Source organism: Narcine bancroftii, chromosome 6 (genome assembly GCF_036971445.1).
Source record: "Narcine bancroftii isolate sNarBan1 chromosome 6, sNarBan1.hap1, whole genome shotgun sequence".
Lineage (NCBI taxonomy): Eukaryota > Metazoa > Chordata > Chondrichthyes > Torpediniformes > Narcinidae > Narcine > Narcine bancroftii.
Window position 1 is genome coordinate 212,697,631 of NC_091474.1, and position 20,105 is coordinate 212,717,735.

General features: G+C 40.2%; 1 protein-coding gene across 3 annotated transcripts in view; it reads left to right on the forward strand.

Annotated features, from left to right (window-relative positions):
* Nucleotides 1–20,105, forward strand: part of phip (pleckstrin homology domain interacting protein) — a 258,235-nt gene that overhangs the window by 107,783 nt on the left and 130,347 nt on the right. For all 3 annotated transcript variants that reach the window (XM_069887423.1, XM_069887424.1, XM_069887425.1), the window contains 2 exons: nt 3,195–3,416; nt 11,149–11,249. In XM_069887423.1, the coding sequence (XP_069743524.1) occupies nt 3,195–3,416; nt 11,149–11,249 (323 nt within the window). The remainder of the gene's footprint in view (nt 1–3,194; nt 3,417–11,148; nt 11,250–20,105) is intronic.

Genomic DNA, 20,105 nt, shown 5'->3' on the forward strand with positions numbered 1-20,105 from the left:
GCACCTACCCTGCAGCCAAAGAGGATTCAAAGATCATAGCTCCTGCCCCAGCTATCTCTTCTCTCACGTCTCACAGCAGCTTAGGGTATATCACATCCAGCCCCAGGGACTTATTAATCTTGATGTTTTTAAGATCTAATACTTCTTCTTCCTTAATCTCTACACTGTCCAGCAGACAGGCCTGTTTTGTTTCAACCTTATCCTGATCTAGGTCCTTTTGTGAATACTGAAGCAAAGTGCTCATTTAGGACCTCCCCCCACCTCTTCCATTTCCAGGCACAGGTTACCTCCTTTATCCTTTAGTGGCCCTACCTTCATTCTTGTCATCCTTCTGTTCTTCACACATGCCTAGAACATCTTGGGGTTCTCTTTAATCTTTCATGCGCCCCTTGAGCTCGCCTAAGTCCTTGTGCTCCTTCCTGGCTACCATATATTTTTCATGAGCTCTTCCTGTTTCCTGCTTCCTGCTTCCTATATCATATGCTTTCTTCTTCCCCTTGACTAATTGCCTTACTGCCACTTCATTAGCCACTGTTCCCTTTTCATACCATTTTTTCCTTGTCTCAGTTGGACAAACCTATCCTGAACACAGCATAAGTGGTTCCCAAAATTCCTCCACATTACTTCTGTGCTTTCACCCTTGAACATTTGTTTCCCATGTACTCTCATCCCTTCATAATTAGCCCTTTTCCAGTTGAGCACTTTCCAATTTTGTCTGGTTTTTATCCTTTTCCATAGCTATGCTGAAGCTAAGGGAGTTGTGGTCACTCTCACCAAAATGCTCCCCCACCGAGAGATCCGCCACCTGACCAGGTTCATTACCCGAAACTAGATTCAGTATGGCCTCTCCTCTCATTGGTTGGCCCACATCCCTCCCTCTTGCAGTCAGGAGGTGCCAGTCAATTTTGGAGAAATTGAAATCACCCATCCTCAAAGAACTCCAATAAGACTGTTAAACATGACCCACTCTTCCTGAATCAATGCTACATCTGTTTAAGATCCATTGCTATCTTGATGTCTTACTATGTCGTCTGTAGTGCTAATTAGCCAAATATAGGCATAAACACTTGTTTTGGATCTTGTTTCATCCTCCATCTTTATTAGAAATTCTCCCATACTGGGATCACTTGTTCCTAGAGCATCCCTAACTATGAAATCATTCATTTTATCTCACCCATTGCATAGGACCAGATCTAGGATAACATGCTCCCTTGTAGGTTTCTTAATGTGCTTTAAAAGAGAACCATTACAGATGTATTTTGTGTCTAATTGTATTGCTCTTTCAGCCCCATTGGACAGGCTTTGTGTTGAATGAAAAGTCTTGAAGAAATATGGCACCTTTAACATTTAAATCTTTGAACTTTCATGAGTTTTGCAGTTATTTGAAATACACTGTTATGTTAAGAAATCTCCAGTACCGTACAACTGAAAGAAGGTTCAATTGCTCTGTGTTCGGGATGAGGTAGTAAATTGGATTAAACATTTGCTTTATGAGAGAAGCCAGAGTGGTGGAAGATGATTGTTTATCTTGACCGAATGACATGTGGTGTGCCCCAGGGATTACTGCTTGTCCATTGTTGTCATTTGTTTCAACGATGATACGGAAAATTGAATCAGCAGATTTGGGGGGGGAAGTGGGGGAAGGGTCTAGCGTATAACGAGGTTTCAAAGTTAGCAGCAGAATCTGGACCAGCTGGAAAAATGAGTTACAAAATGGCAGTTGGAATTTAATATGGACAAGTGTAAGATGATGTAGCTTAGGAGGACAAGCCAGGGTATGACTTGTGTGGTAACAAGGAACTGTGGAGTGTGGTGGAACAGAGGGATCTGGAAATACAGATACAAAATTTTTGTAAGTATTGATATTTAGAAATGAAAATAAAATGTTACAAAAACAGAAAGTAGATAAGGTTATAAGAACTTGTTAGTCTTCATAAATCAAAGTTGGGATGTTAAGGCATGGGTGAGGCCAAATTCGGAGTATAGTGTGCAGTTTTGGTCAATGGCCTGCAGGAAAGATAGCAATAATTTGAAAAAGTGCAGAGAAAATTACAAGGATGTTGCTGGAGCTTGAGGAGCTGAGTTTATAAAGGTTGTACAAGTTAGGACTTTATTCAATGGGGCGTCAGAGAATGAGGGGAGATTTAATAAAAGGTGTACAGAATTATGAGGAGTACAGATAGAGTAAATACAAACAGGCTTTTTCAACCGAGGTTTGGTGAGACCAGAAGTAGAGGACATGTTAAGAGTGAAATGTTTAAAGGGAACATTTGGTGGGAATTTCTTCACTCAGAGGGTGGTGAGAGCATCGAGTGAGCTGTGAGTAGAAGTAGTGGATGAGGGTTCAGTTTCAACTTTTAAGAGAAAATTGGCTAGGTACAAGAATTGAAGGTGTATGGTGTGCTGTGGTTCTTGTGCAGGATGATGGAACTAGGTAGATTAATAGAACCATAGAAGAATACAGCACGGAAATAGGCCCCTTTGGGCCTTCTAGTCTGTGCTGAACCATTTTTATTTGCCTAGTCATACAGACTTGCACCTAGTCCATAGCTTCCACACCTCTCATCCATGTACCTGTCCAAGTTCTTCTTAATGTTAAAATTGAGTCTGCATTCAACACTTCAGTTGCAGCTTATTCCACTCTGTGTGAAGTTCCCCCTCATGTTCCCCTAAACTTTTCCCCTTTCATTCTTAACCCATGTGTCTGGTTTGTATTTCACCTACCCTCAGTAGAAAAGGCCTATCTACATTTACTCTGTCTATCCCCCCTCAAAATTTTAAATATCTCAATTAAATTCCCCCTCATTCTTCTACACTCCAGGGAATAAAGTCCTATCCTGTTTAACTTTTCCCTGTAACTTCTGTGGAAAGGTTTTTTTGGAAACCAGTTAATGCCAATTTTCAATGTTTTAAAATCAGTACTTAAGGAATTCTTGACTTAGTTTCATCATTTTTCTTTTTTTGTGTGCTAACATGTATATAAATGATTTGTTATGTGCTTTCTTTTCTAAAACTCTGTATATAAGCTTGTATGTTAAACTCAATTTTTAAAAAAATTTTTTAAAAATCAGTACTTGGCCGATTTTCACAGTGATATTCAACCCAACTGTATGGCATCATAATGACCTGATGGATAGAGCAAACACTTGCCGAAAACAGGCCGCTAAACTGACTTTCTTTGAAACATTTTACAGGGATCTGATGATTGTCTGGTGAAGATCTGGACAACAGATGATGGTCGGCTTCTGGCAACCTTGCGAGGACATTCTGCTGAAATCTCAGACATGGCAGTTAATTATGAAAACACCATGATTGCTGCAGGCAGCTGTGATAAAATCATCCGAGTTTGGTGCCTCCGGACGTGTGCACCTTTAGCCGTTCTGCAGGGCCATACTGCATCTATCACATCCTTGCAGGTAAAGAGAACAATTGAGAGTGTTTTATACATATCAACTCATCACAAGTATTGCAGTGTATGTAGATAGGGGGAACAGTTTAGCTTCCTGTCAAGTGTTCTGATATGCAGTGAAAATTATAATTTTGTTTTGATCTCTAGTCATTGAAATGCTTTAAGTTGATGACAGTACATTAGATTTTTTAACTCCGGTTGTGACTCTGGTGATGCTGACCAGCTTCGGGTTTTCTTTTCAGATTTCCAGCACTTGCAGTATTTTCCTTTTGCTTTTTTTTTCTAAAACGCTGGTAACCATTGTCATTGGGATTTCCAGGCTTTAGACCCAACATTGATGAAGATCTGTGATACATTTCCAAATCAAGGTGGGATGCAATTTAGAAGGAAATCTTCTGGTGGTGCTTTTTCAATGCACATGGTATCCTTGTCCTTCACGATGTTAGAAGTTGTGGACTTGGAGGTTGCTGTTTAAGGATCTTTGAATACATTTAGTGCATTTTGTAGATGATACCTATTATAGCCTCTATGCTGGGGTGGTGTGATGGTGGGGGTATAAAGCAAGTGGGCTGCTTTTGAGCATTTTTGGCACTGCGGACATACAGATAGTGGAGATTATTTCATCATGTTCCAAACATGTGTCTTCTAAATGATGGGAGGTCTCAAAGATGAGCCATTCTGATGGGTATGCATGTGGATAAGGAAACCATTAGTTCAGTTTCCTGTCATGTGTACTGAGATGCAATGAAAATTGTAATTTTGTCTGCTCTCTGGACATTGCAGTGTTTCAAGTCTCTGAACTCTTCATGGCTTGAGTGTTTATGTGATTGGCCAAGTTGAGTTTCTGGTTAATGGTGACTTGCAGGATATTGATGGAGAAGCAGGATTATTGTCAGGAATAGATGGTTAGACTCTCATGTAGGGGAAAATCAATATCTTTAACTTCAGTATTGCCAATTTTACATGTCACTCTTTCATCCAATGCTGAATGTTATCTGAGTCCAGGTCCTGTCTATGTAGACATAGACTGCTTCCATTTATTGAGGAATTACCTGAGAGAAACAGATGGTCTTGGAAGAAGTACGGCTTTGGGCTAGAAATTTGGTTCCAGAATGTACCATCACAACAAAAATGATGAACAGGATAGTGACACTGATAAGATTATACATAGCCTCCACAAAATTGTCCCTCTTTCTTGGCTGAGCTGAGGAGACAGGTTGCTGGAAACATCAGTCCTTTGGAACACTTGCCTCTATACTGATAATCCTAATCGTCTTGGCTTATGTGGTTCAACTTGGGGCTTACCTGAGAATAAGGTTGGCTGGCAGGTATTTGAGCTTCTACTGCAGCATTTGGAAGTTGGATGCCTTTTCCATGCCAAGCAGTGGACATTGAAACCCATGGATCATGAGAGCAGGCAGCACAGTTAGTGAGGCAGTCAGTGCGCCTACGACCCAGGTTTGAATCTGATGCTGTAATGGGTTTGTATATTCTTCCCATGTCCATGTGGGTTTCCTCCAGGCGTTCTTGTTTCCTCCCTTCCGTACACAATATGTGGGTGTAATTCAATGGCATGGGCTCATGGGCCCATGGTGTATGCTTAAATTTAAAAATAAATTAATATTTAAACAAATTGCATCATTGTTGAGTGTGGATCAATTGGCTACATTTCAGTAGTTCCATGCTGAGCAAGATGATGTCCATGTTCTTTGAATCACCCAGTGCAAGGTGGGGTCCTCCATGTTCCTTGATATTGCACATGTTGTTTCTGACAGGGCTGCATCTGTTACAAGTGAAATAGCTATCTGTGGCACTCTCTATGGTTCCCATCTTTATTTCTAATTTGAGCCATTTGTGAATTATTTGTGACTTTGCTTTCTGGCAAGCTAGAACCTGGACTGCTACTTTCCTGTCTGGCCCACAGGATACTGATATATGGCGGAATACTGTATGGAGATCCTACTTCGAAACTAGTGTGTGAGATACCGGAAATCCTCGTATCTGAAGTGATTGTGCTGTGATCAGATTAAACTTGGGTGGGTTTTTTTTTAAGATGGAGGGATGTTTTTGTTTTCTGTCTTAACACATGGTCATTTGCCTATCGTTTTGGCTTAATGGAAGAAGAAAGACATGGGTGAGGATATGGTAAATGAGATAGTGAAGGAAGTGTTATACCATTTGTAATTTGATTTGAAGAGAATGCAAGAAGGGGCAATTTGCAGTGTGTGCATTTGCCTTGGTATCAGCCTGCTATCAATTCACTAATCAATAGACCCCAATCCGTATCACTCACCTTCCAACTACCCACATAATTTGGGACACAAAATTCATATGATCCACATCTTCACACATTTGCTTCTTTTACATGGCTGACACTCTTATCTCACAATAATGAAAGAATCAATCACCTAAATACACCAACTCTCTCCCCCTCTCACACAAGAGGTGGTGATAATAACAAGCTGATTATCACACCAGCTGGGTGCACACAGGTGTAGTAATTTGCCAAAAAATGTCATTATTAGAATCATCTTAATAGGGTTCTGTGACCAATGGGATGTGATGATGTGTTTTGGTGAGAGATAGCATTTGAAGAAATTTGACTAACTTTGCACAGACATGGTCCGTGATTGAGAGGTAGTTCATTCAGAGACATCAACTTGAATTGCAGTATGGCACCTGGAGAGATATATAAAAAAATTATACAAATCTGGAATATAATATAAGGATAATGAGCAACCAAATTTTGGTTAAAAACCATCATGTTTAATAATGTCCAGGAAGGAAATCTGCCATCCTAGACTGCTTTCTCACTGGTTAAATAGCACTTCGTCCATGGACAATTGGAAATGCATAAATAAATACTGATGGTCTGAGAATAATTAAATTTTAAAAATGGTCTTGCTGTTTGGTGTTACCAATAATACCTAACATTCCCACCAGAGGGTTTCCTGGTCCCCTATTGCTAAAGGACTTCTCTAACTGCATTGCGTTTGTGTACCAGGCTCTCCAGTAGATTGTCATAAAATCTGACTACAGGTGTTCCTCAACTTACGATGGGGTTACGTTCCAGGAAACCCATCGTAAGTTGAAAAATCTTAAGTCAAAAAAGAATACAGCACCTTCCATTTTTTTATAGTTAAATTTTGAATATCTTTATTCCACACTGAAAAAAACCATTAACGCAAACAGCTAAAAGAACTCTGGGATGAAGAATGCTTGAAGCATTGAACTAATATTAATTGCTGGATGGTGGGTATACGAGAGAGTAGCGTACCGCATATTGCAACTGCGGGAACAGATCGAAATTCGAAATGACAGTATGGGTTCGAACCATTGTAACTTCTAATAATCGTAAGTCAGACCATTGTAAGTAGGGGAGCGCCTGTAGTGTACTATGTTCGGCCATGGTTTCCAGCAAGATCCTATAACCTTTCGAATGACATTCAGCCAAAGCCCATTCCCCTTTAAGATATGCAGGGTGTGTTTCATCACCACTGGCTTTTATGGATGCTCACCCCTCCCAAAATCCAATGTTGTTATATGCTAAAAACACACCAAAATGTTGGAGGAACTCAGCTAGTCTTCCTGAGTCCTACTTCAAGGAATAAATAGAATGAGTCGGAAGCATGAAATCTCAAATTCAGACAATGTTGGGTGGGTGGGGGGGGTGGGGGGGAGAATTCCAGACCAACAAAAGGTGTTAATTGGATATGATGAGGTGAGAGGTAATAATTTATCATGTCTGTGTGAAAGGAGGCAGGGAAGGGAGAAGCTGGGGGAAGAAGTGAGCGGAGGCGGTGGTGGATTTTAATGGCCAGAGAAGTCGATATTAATGCCATCCAGTTGGAGGGTGCACAGTGGGAAGATGAGGTGTTGTTCCTCCATTTTGCAGCTGGTCTCCGACTGCCAGTGCATGACACAATGGACAGACATGTCAGCAAGGGAATGGGATGGGGAATTGAAATGAGTGGCCACTGGGAGATCCACGTTATTGTGGCGAACAGAGCTGAGCTGCTCAATAGAGCATCTCCCAGTTTGTGTTCAGTCTCTCGGAGGTAGAGGAGACTGCAGCGGGAGCATCGGATGTAGTCAATGAACCCTGCAGATTCTCAGGTGAAATGTTGCTTCACTTGGAAGGACAGTTTGGGGCCCCGAATGGTGGTGAGGAGGGAATTGTGGGCACAGGTGGAGCACTTCCTGCTGTCAGAGGGGTAAGTACCAAGGGGATGATTGATGGGGAGGGAGAAGACTTTGGAGTCAAGGAGGGAGCGGTTCCTGCAGAAGGCACGGAGGGGAATATGTGTCTAGTGGTTGGATCAGTAGTAGGTGGCAGAGGAGGATGTGTTGGATGTGGAGGCTGGTGGGGTGGTATGTTAGGGAAGAGGAATCCTGTCCTTGTTGCGTGTGAGGGCAGAGGGGGCCAGGGCGGACATACGGGTAATGGAGGATAATGTGGGTAATGCTAAAGTATAATAATTGGTGGCTTTCTGGTTGATGATAATGGAGAGGAGGCAATATAACTCTTAAATGCATTGCTTTTGCTGATGTATTAACTGCTTTGAAATTACTACTAACTATAATTTGTACCAATGTCACATTTAGATGTGTATGCTTGAGGTTGAAGGAAAATTATAAATGTATATGTGGGATGTTTTTTCCAGTAGATTTAACAACAGTGCTAATGTCACTCTATAGAAAGAAAAAAAATAACGTGAGCCTCTCAGCCTTTCTAGTTTTGCAATTATAAACATTCATATTTATTCTGTTGATAATATTGTTTAGTGGTTGCACCAGCATTTTGAATTTTAAGGGTTAAAAGTTGTTCTGCAGTTAGACCACTTTTGTTATATCAAAAGATAGACTTGTATGATATTTTAATAAAAGTTTTGTGTCTATATATGTGGCTTTTTAAGTGTCAAGAATTTGAAGTCACATTTTATCAAAAAGTATAAACTTGATATTCATTCCAAGGAGCAACCCGTGTACCTGGAAATGTGATAAAAGCAGAGGCCAATTGGCCCTTTTCATTTTAACTCTGAAAGAAATTTGCAGCTAGTGTCTCTTTGCCCTGCAGTTCTCATTTAAAACCCATAAATAAATCAGCCTTTTGAATTCTGTTAGTGTATTCCAGAGCACACTGCATTAAAAAAAACTTTTCTCTGTTCGTCAAGTGTATTTTTAACTAATCGTCATCCTTTCTGCATCCCTTACTATTTTTCTGTAGCCATGACAGCATCTTCTTGGAAAAATTTAACTGTCCCTTTTATCTTTTTAGCCATTCCCATCGCCTACGGCAGGGGTGGCCAAACTGCGGCCCCCGGGCCAACTGCAACCCATTCCCCATTTTCACTGCTGCCAGAGCTGCTGTAACAGCAGTGCTGCCACTGGTGTGGACCAACAGGGAGCAAAGTCTCAGCTCCGTACAGGCTTAAAATAACCTGTTAAAGGAGCGGATGGTGGTTGAAAACTGCTGGGCTTGACATTGTTTGTCCTGTGACTCCTTGTATTTTTCTCTGTGGCCCACAACCAAAAATGTTGGGCCACCCCTGGCCTACAGAACTATATTCCATTTTGGTCCCTCATTGACCCCACTCTTCTGATCAGACAGATAGAAGCCTTTTGGATTTCCTCTTGTTTTTTTTTGAGCATCTACTTGTCTTCTCATTGCTGCTCTTCTGAGCTGTATATAAACTAGTTCTATCTTTCACAATTATCCTGATGTTTGTCATTACCATTTCTGTACTTTCTCGTTATCCCTGAAGCACTGGTTTGTAGAATCTACCTCTTTTTGAAAGGTCATGTATTATTAAGTGTAAGCTCTTCTTACATTCTTTTATTCCATTTCACCCAGAATGGATATGATCTCAACCCCTGAATTTTTCTCATTTAATGTTAGTTTGAATGATTGCTTTTAATTAAAAAGAATAGCTTTATGCATTTATTGTCATTTTACTCCCTTGGGTGTTAAGTTTATTAAAGTTGACTCTTGTTTGCTAAAGCACAAGCTAATTAACCAAAAGGGAGTGAAAACAGAAAATATTGGAAACAGTAAAGTTATGTTTCAGATCAAAAATCCTTCATCAGAACTGGCAAAAGAAGTCCACCAAAAGGAAGCATGTGTAAACTGTTAGCAACATTGTTTAGAAAAATTAACATCTAGAAACAGTGGTTTACTACAAGGGCATCGACAGAAATTAAATAGCACAAATCAACCCTTTTGAGTGCTGACTGTCTCTTGGAACTAGGAGTGATTTTGCTCAACTTTGAACACCTTTTCCTGTTTTGAATAATACTGCAATCGTGGAGTAATACTCATTAATATAAAAATGTGTCTCCAAATTCCTAGCACCAGAGGACAGACCATCCTGATGTCGGGTCTCAACCATCCCTTTCCCTGCACAGATGCCGCTTTCAACAGTTTTTTTCCTCCAGATTTCAACATCTGCTTTTTCTTGTGTCTCATCTTCTCATCTGGTAGCCCTCAGTTTTCTCATTGTTCTTCTGACTGATTTCCCGTTCATTTCTATGATCTGAAGCTTGTCTAAAACTCTGCTGTCCAGCAGTGATTCCTGTTTGGTCTAACACTCCAATTCACACTGATTTGCAATAATCCATAAAATTTAAAACTGCACTCATTTACCTCTGTGCAGCCTGTCTGATGCTGTGTGCTGGCACCCATTTGTCCTCTTTCATTCATTTCTGTTTTTCTTATCAGTTTACCCAGATTAGGTCAATTCACAACCTACTAAAACTCTCTTTAATTAATTTACTTCATTTTCCTTCATATGCTTCACTTCAATGTGAAATGAACAGTTGCTCTATGTGTCTCTCTAGTCCCTAGGATTTTAATTTTGCTAATTGGCCAGGCTATGCAAAGTTGATTACTATTTGCTAATGCAAAACTTAATTCGCCAAAAGTGAGTACAAATAGAAAATATAATCAACATTTTCGTGTTTGTCTTCAGCATCAATTATGGACAGTTGTGTTTTTTTTTCCAAAATTTTATTTATTAGTAACTTCATACATTTCAATTTAACTTGCTATAACATTACAAAATAGGTACTAAATAATTTTCAATTTTCACCCTCCCACCATCCCTAACCCCTGCAGATGGAAAAAAAATAGAAAAAAATGAAAGAACACATTCATCGTAAGAATTATAACCACATAAATAATACCATAATAATTCTTGATGAAAATACCATATTTTCATGGGGGGAGTGGAGTAGAAGGTCTGGATTAGTCTATAATTCATAAATCTCATATAAGGCTCCCATATTTGACAAAATTTATCATAATCATCTTTCACATGATAGGAGACAATATTATGGATAGTTGTGTTACACTTGCTAAAAAGAAACCCTTCTTGGCATCAAGTTACATAGCCCTGTGCTGTAACTGTATTTGAAGGTTATGTGGCTGATTGAGAACTTGATGTTATCTTTACTACTCACTATGGCACCATATGTATATATTTGTTTCTGCACTCACTTGGAAAAGTTTCTTCATCGTGTTCCACAATTTTTGCATGGTTTACAAGTTTAAACTTCCTGGTAGCTTCATTAGCCAGTTCACGGTTTTGACCAATGAATTTGTACCACATGTGGAGTGAGTCATGAGAAAACCATGTCTTTATATCCTCTGCACGTAATCACCATTTTCTTCCCATCTTGACAGTGAAATATGTCGTTGTATCTTTCTCAATGCTGACCTTTTCAATTTTACTGTTTTCCAGTTTTCGCCAATGTGCACTGGCTCTTTGAGGTTTCTGTCTTCCACAGGGGCAGATGGCACAATTTGTTTCTGGCAGTGGGATGCTGGCATGTACAAATTTAGGTCAGTAAGTACTCTTTATTTGAGAATGAAACTGTTGTTTATATTTTTTGGTTTTAAGTCATTTGGTATCTGTTTAAAACATTGACCACTATGCTTGTCATCTTACTCCAATCCAGCAGCCTAAATGTCTGAGTTACGTGCCAGCCCTGTTGCTTCAGATACTGCTGTGAGACCGAGCATTCTGGAAATGGCAACTATGTCTCAGATACTCAAGCCCAGTAGCCTTACCCTTCTAATGTTCCTTTGGCAACTTGTGTTGGCTAAAGTTTTGTGAAGGGTTTTTAAATCTGGTTGATAAAGCAATTGAAATACATTTAAGTTGTTAAAAAATAAAATGTGCTTACAAAATGATTTTATTTAAATACATGTTTAACTGAAAAATCAGATGAATACTTTCAATGTTTTAAGCAAGAGGTGTAAGTGAATGACTTTGACTGTAGTAATGCGTGCACCAATTGTAGGTGGCATGAAAGCTGTAGAGATGAGTGTGAAATGCTCAGGTCAGAACATTGATGTTCTGTCCCTGGGTTCACTGATCAGTCCAGCAGTAAAGCGGTTGGTCATATGTAGTTCTGGCTTCTAACTTCTGCTCCTACTTCTATGTGGCAATATGTAGCTGCAGAAGGCAGGAGCAACATGACCACTTTACTGCAGATAGTTCATTGCCATCAAAGAAAAATCATCAGCTAGTGAGCAACACTAGGTTACTCTAAATTAAAACCCTTTATTTTGGTTTAAACTGAACTATCAATTTGCTTAAATTAAATCATTTTAATATACAGCACAGTGGACCATTTAAAAAAAAAAACAACCCTCCAAATATGAATTGCCAGGTAATTAAAATTAGACTAATATGTTGGACTTTTAAAAAAAATAAAATACAGGTAGGCACAAGTAAGGGCAGGTTTTAGATTTCATTTTTTTCCCCCTCTAGTCATAAACACTGGGAATGGTGCCCAAGGCAAGGAATGCTCCTCTTGCAGAATGTGTGTTGTCAGGGAAGCCAGCAGTATCCCTGATGACTTCATCTGCGAGAAGTACATCCGGCTGCAGCTCCTGACAAGCCGAGTTAAGGAGTTAGATGAACTCCGGATCATTCAGGAGGCGGGGGTGATGGACAGGAGTTACAGGGACACTATCACACGTAGGAGGCAGGAGAATGGTAGATGGATGATAGAGAGGGAAAGAGAACAGGCAGGCAGTGCAGGGCACCCTTGTGGCCATACTCCTCAATAACAAGTATACCATTTTGGATACTGTTGGGGGGGATGACCTACCAGGGACAAACTACAGCAATTAGGTCTCTGGCATGGTGTCTGGACCTATGGGTAAGCAGCCAGATGTTGTGATCCATATAGGGACCAATGACGCAAGTAGGAAGGGTGAGGAGGTCCTGCAAGGAGAGTCCAGGGAGTGGGGCACTAGGTTGAAGTTTAGGACCACCAGGGTTGTGATCTCAGGTTTGCTACTTGTGCCATGTGCTATAGTGAGGTTAGAAATGGAGGATAATGCAGCTTAACACATTTCTAAAGACATGGTACAGGAGGGAAGGCTTCATTGGGCTCTCTTCCAGGGACCTGTTTTGACAGGACAGTTTACATTTAAACAGGAGGGGGCTAATATCCTTGTGGGAAGGTGTGCTATTGATAGGTCGGTGGGTTTAAACTAGATTTGCAGGGGGATGGGAACAGAGCAGATAGACAAGTGGAGGAAGGAAAAGATAATGCACTATAAGGAGTCAATGGGTGGAAATGTTCTTGGGTACATCTATTTCAATGTAAGGAGTATTGTAGGGTAGGCAGATGAGCTTAGAGTGTAGTTTGGCACATGGAATTATGACATTGTGGCCATTAGTGAAACTTGATTGCAGGAAGGGTAGGACTAGCAGCTCAATATTCCAGGTTTCCATTGCTTTAGTTGTGATACATTGGGAGTGGGGGGGGGGGGGGGGGTGATGTCAGAGGGAGGATGGCATTGCTAGTCAGGGAATGTGTCACAGCTAGGCTCAGATAGGACAGAACAGAGGGATCGTTTATTGAGGCTATATGGGTGGAGCTAAGAAATGGGAAATGTATGACCACACTCATGGGGTTGCATTGTAGACCCCCCCCCCCCACAATAGTGGGGGGGTCTACAATGAAGGCACAAATGGAAGGCACAAATCTGTGCAGAGAAAGCGGAAAATTGCAGGAAACTAGGTTGTGATAGTAGATTTTAATTTTCCACATTTTGACTGGGACTTCCATAGTGTAAAAGGGCTGGATGGCTGGGAGTTTTCCGATTGTGTTCATGAAACTTTTCTAAATCAATATACAGAGGTACCAACTAAAGAGAGGGTGCAATACTGGATCACCAATTAGGGAATGAGACGGACAGGTGACAGAAGTATGTGTAGGGGAATATTTTGGGTCCATTGATCATAATGCCATTAGTTTCAAGTTAATTATGGAGAAGGTTGTGTTTCTAAATTGGAGAAAGGCCAATTTTGAGAAAGGATTAGACCAGAAAGGATTTCTGGGCAAGGATGGGTGAGGTAAGTGGAGGACCTTCAAAGGTGAAATTTTTTAGCGTATAGAGTTTGTATATTCCTGTCAGGATCAAAGGCAAGGTTATAAGGCATGGTTTTCGAGGGATATTGGGGATCTTGTTCGGAATAAGAGAGAGGTGCATAGCAGGTATAGGCAACATAGAGCAAATTAGGTTCTTGAGCAGTATTAAAAAATGCAAGAAAAAGAAATCAGGAAGGCTAAAAGAAGACATGAGGTTGCTTTGGTGGACAATGAATGAAAATTCTAAGGATTTCTAGAGGTAAAAGAGCAAAAGGATAGCAAGGAACAAATCAGAGCCAAAGGAGATGGAGAGATTGTAAATATTTTATTTTTCATCAGTATTCATTCAGGAAACAGGCACAGAGTCGTGGGAAAGGAAAACAAGCAGAGGTCATGGAACCTATTACAGATTAAAGAGTAGGAAGTGCTTGTCTTAAAGCAAATAAGGGTGGATAAATCCTCAGGGCCTGACAAGATATTTCTGTGGACCTTGAGGGAGGCTAGTATAGCAATTGTTGGGGCTCTGGTATAAATATTTAAAATGTCTTTAACCACAAGTGTGGTGCCCGGGGATTGGAGGGTAGCTCAAGTTGTTCCATTGATTTTAAAAAAAAGACTCCAAAAGTAACCCTGAAAATTGTAGGCTGGTGAGCCTGACATCAGTAGGTGTTTTAAGATGTACATTTATTTGGATAGCCAGATACTGATTAGGGATAGTCAACATGGTTTTGTATGTGGTATGTCATATTTAACCAATCTTCTAGAGTTTTTCGAGGTTACCAGGAAAGTTGATGAAAGAAAGGCTGTGGATATCTACATGGAAGCTCCCATATATGAGGTTCATCAGGAAGGTTCAGGTGGTAGGTATTCATGGAGAAGTAGTAAACTGGATTGGACAATGGCTGGACGGCTGAAGCCAGAGAGTCAGACTGGAGGCCTGTGACTTTTATTGCATCTCAGGGATTGGTGCTGCATCTGTATCAAAGATCTGGATGATAATGTACAAAATTGGTGTTGTGGACAGCAAAGAACATTTTCAAAGCTTGCAGAGGAATCAGGACCAGCTGTAAAAATTGAAAAATGGCAGATGGAATTTAATGCAGACAAGTGTGAGATGTTGCATTTTAAAGGACAAATCAAGAAAAGATGTACACTGTAAATGGTAGGGCACTGAGGAGTGCGGTTGAAAAGAGGGATCTGGTGGTACAAATATATAATTCTCTGGAAGTGGTGTCATAAATGTGGTAGAGTTGGAAAAAGGGGTTTTGGCATATTGGCCTTCATAAATCAAAGTGTTGATACAGGAGTTGGTAAAGTTGTACAAGACATTGGTGAGGCCAAATTTGGAGTATTGTGTGCAGTTTTGGTCACCTAACGACAGAAAAGGTATCAATAAGTTAGAAGAGTGCAGAGAAGATTTAGCAGGATGTGGCCTGGACTTCTTAGGAACTGAGTTACAGGGAAAGGTTAAGCTGGTTAGGGCTTTATTCCCTGGAGTGTAGAAGAATGAGTTGGGGGTGGGGTGGGGAGGGGGGAGGATTTAAAATTATGACAGAATAATTATAGACAGAATAAATAGACTTTTTCCATTGAAGGTTCCGCTAAGAGTAGATGAGATACAAACTAGAGGACATGGGTTAATAGTGAAAGGTAAAAAGTTTAGGGGGAACTTCACACAGAATGGTGGGAGTGTGGAATGAGCTGCCGGCTGAAGTGGTGAATGTTGGCTTAATTTTAACATTGAAGAAGAATTTGGATGGGGACATGGATGAGAGAGAGGAATGGAGGACTATGGACTGGATGAAGGTCAGTGGGTCGTCAAAAAAAAATGGTTCGGTACAGGTTAGAAAGGCCAAAGAGGCCTATTTCTGTGCTCTAAAGTTCTATGGTTCCTTCCCAATGATTTTGTTTACTCTGATAATATGGTATAAAGTGATTACCGTATATTTTGGAGTATAAGTCGACCCCCATTTTTCAGCATCATTTTAACGGTTTTATGCTATATCCAGTGTATCAGTTGACCCTAAATCTCTGAGTGCCTGAAAACTGGCCCGTTGACCGGCATATACGTTGACTCCTAAAGTTCACACAGATTGATTTAATCGTTGGTTGGAGGTGATTGCTATCATGGAGGGTCCCATCGGCACAATGCAACTCGCAATGAAAGTATGAAGCGAGTTTTAAGTTGAAAGTGATAGAAATGGCCAAGAAAACCAACAACTGCGTTGCTGCAATAAAATTTGATGTGGATGAGAAGTTGGTGAGAGATTGGGAGGAAGAAAGAAAAGACTTTAAGAAAAATACCAAAAAGGCAATGTTCTTTGAGAAAGGGAATCACTAGTTGGCCAGAGTTGGAAAATCTCATTGATGAATGGGTACATGAACGCTTCAGTCACCTGAAATAAAATAAAAGCATTTGGACTGCAGTGGGCCGAGTCTCACCCAGACCTCGGTGATGATTTTGGGACTACAATAGGCTGGTGCTATTGTTTCATCAACAGGAAAAATCTATTATTACAACAACAAAAAATGCACAGAAACTACCAAAAGATTTTGATCATAAGGTTAAGTTTTCACCAGTTTATTATATATGAACTGGCATCAAAACAAGTTTGCATTGGCAAATATTGAAAGCGTGGACGAAACCCCCATGAAGATTTACCAGCATGTTGCCCAAAATTGATAGGATAGGCAATACAACAGTGGAATGGAAACGTGTTAAAACTATGCAAACCAAAATCCAGGCCACGAAAGGACTAGCTTTACCATGGTGTTATCGTGCATGGCTGATAGGACAAAGTTAAGGCCCATGGTAATCTTCAAATGCAAAAGAAAATCCCCTGCAGGTACTTTTGTACATTTTCCTGAAAAAGGATGGATGGATGAAAATGGTGTAAAACTATGGATAGACAAGGTGTAGAATAGACGGCCAAGCGGATTATGTAAAGAACAGATTATGTTTCGTAGCCACTTAACTGAGAACACAAAGTAGATTAGCTCTACATAATACTTGGTGGTTATCCCGGGTGGTTTGACGTCTTTATTGCAATATCTCTGTTTGCTTGAACAAGCCATTCAGAGAACATGTGCGTGAGGAATGGGATACAGAAGTCATTTACAAAAGGCAATGCTCCATCACTTGATGTGCTGTGTAACTTCATGCTCAAGGCATGGAACAAAATTAGAGTAGAGACTGACAAAATCGTTCAAAAAGTGCGATATCTCTTATGCAACTGATGGCACGGAAGATGATTTATTGTGGGACACTGATGACTAAGCTGAAACCGCCTCATCAGATACAGACTGGGACCCATTTGATGACTGTTTAAACAGTGAGAGTATGGATGTGCTTGCCACCATGTGTTGGTTTCAATAAAAAATCTGAATGAAAATCTGTCTCAGTCAGGTTTTTTGGGGTTTTTAAGTGTCGCTTGTACTCCAAAACTGCTTTTCATGGGTCAACATTAGCTGAATTGGTTTTTTCACGGGTAGACTTATTTGCCAGATGGGCGAAGATTGGATTTTGAGCTGAATTTAAGATCTCAAAAGTATATCCAGCACATAAGTCGGCCCCCATCTTTTTGGAGAGTTTTTGTGGGTTTCAATATTTGACTTCCATGCCGAAATGTATGCTATGTTGTTTGATTATTGCTTAGTCCCAGATCTTTGTGAGGTTTTTCAGTTGGTTGTTTTTCCAGACTCTTTTGTGTAGTCTTCCAAAGGCGCTATTTGCCAAGGCAAATAGCGCCTTTGGAAGACTACACAAAAGAGTCTGGAAAAACAACCAACTGAAAAACCTCTCAAAGATAAACGTATACAGAGCCGTTGTCATACCCACACTCCTGTTCGCCTCCGAATCATGGGTCCTCTACCGGCACCACCTACGGCTCCTAGAACGCTTCCACCAGCATTGTCTCCGCTCCATCCTCAACATCCATTGGAGCGCTTTCATCCCTAACGTCGAAGTACTCGAGATGGCAGAGGTTGACAGCATCGAGTCCACGCTGCTGAAGATCCAGCTGTGCTGGATGGGTCACGTCTCCAGAATGGAGGACCATCGCCTTCCCAAGATCGTGTTATATGGCGAGCTCTCCACTGGCCACCGTGACAGAGGTGCACCAAAGAAAAGGTACAAGGACTGCCTAAAGAAATCTCTTGGTGCCTGCCACATTGACCACTGCCAGTGGGCTGATAACGCCTCAAACCGTGCATCTTGGCGCCTCACAATTTGGCGGGCAGCAACCTCCTTTGAAGAAGACCGCAGAGCCCACCTCACTGACAAAAGGCAAAGGAGGAAAAACCCAACCCCAACCAACCAATTTTCCCCTGCAACCGTGTCTGCCTGTCCCGCATTAGACTTGTCAGCCACAAACGAGCCTGCAGCTGACGTGGACTTTTTACCCCCTCCATAAATCTTCGTCCGCGAAGCCAAGCCAAAGAGTCCCAGATACATTGAGGCACATTCAAATCTGAACATACTATAGAGCCAATTTAAATGAACTTGAAATAAAATTAATAGTCTTGGTATCAAAGTGACAGTAAGCCGCATAGGCTTCACAGGTAAAGGAAATTTGCCTTTCTTACTGGCTGCTGCCAGTTTTTGACCTCATACTCGCAGCAATGGGTGACTCACAAATGTTCCCTGAAGTGATCCAGTCCACTGTTAATGATGACCAGGAACTTGTGGAAGGCAGTTGACCTTCTCATGAATGGTTAGAGATGGTTATAAAATGCTGAACTTTCTATTGATGACTGAATTGTGCGAATCCGTGAAGGAATCAAATAAATCCCCATGCAAAAATGGGAGACAGAGGTGGGAATATGGAAAGGGGGAGGATAATTGGTATCGATAGACTTCATGTAGGTCTGTTGATCCTGGAAACTATGCATCTGCAGCAAAATTGATAATTTAAAATAATGTTAAAAAGGCATTGAATATTTCGTAGCCTGGCACACCTTAATCTTCATTCCGTTAAACACTAAAACATAGTTTGTTTAAAACTATTTGTTGCTGCTTTTGTGAAGGACTAATCATCGATTAGGAAACAGCATCAATATTTTATGCAAGTTTTTAAAGAAGTTTGGCTTCTTCCTGAAACATTGCTGCAAATTTGTATCAGATAAATGATCTCAACAGATACATTCAGTCAGAGACAGATGTGTTTAGAATAAAGTGAGGTACGAAATTTATACTTAGAATTTGATTATTTGTTAATTTTAAGTGTTACTTGAATGAGATTCTGCTTGTATCTGAACCCAATAATAGGATAATTTGGGATTTAGATTGGGTTAAGGTTTTTGTTGAGCAGTTTATAAGTTAAAGACATTTATATCCTGTCCTTGGAAGCTATGCTGTTGTGTGAACATGATTTTTTTTTAATATCGTCTTTATTTCAATGAATCAAGTGTCATGGATATTATTCCTTTTTAACCAATGCTGTCATCTCTCCATTCTCTTACAATGACCTAGTTAATGTTGCACAGATGAATATTAAAGGATAAGGGGCCTGGAGCACATGTACAATATATTAACATTTCAAGTATTCGTGCCACCCTTTGAATTTGGGTTAATGGGTTTGCCAGCTTAAGGTAACTCGTGTGCAATTCACATTTGGATTTTTTTCCATTCTTACCATTTTCAACTGAGTCTGCAATTTTTTTTGTCTATTTATTTGAAAGAAAACAAAAACATTTAAATTAGTGATTTTAATGCTTATTCTCTATCAACTTGAAAATAATATAACCCACTAACCACATTTTTGCCATATAAGTAACAATTATCAGATGTATGCAGATACTGTTTTTATAAGTTTCTTGCAGAAGACTATTTTATTACATAATTAGTTTTTTGTTAATGTTAACAGTAATAGAGTATAAATGATAGCCGTAGGTATAATTTAAATCGATTGATGTAGCTCAGCTAAAATTAGTTACAACTAAAGTCTAAGATTGTTACCCACTGAATACTCTGGATATAAATGTATCACTTCCTGCACTTTTTTTTAATGCAATTTTTTTGCTAAATTCCATTTCATTTTGAGGGACATGGATAATCCTTAACTATCTTGTCCATTCAGCATTTACAAGTTATTTGAATGCTTTAAATGATTATTGCATTTCAACTTGACAAATTCATTCCCAGTTGCAAGTATGAAATGAGCACCACAGTGACATTCTAATCTGCTTCTGAAATTCATTCCAGATCGGCACGTTAATGTTTTCTTTTTTAGCTTGAATTGATAATAAATAAATTGTCCCCCTTGTCCCCCCTCCCCCCTCCTCCCCCTCCCCCCCTCCCCCCCTCCCC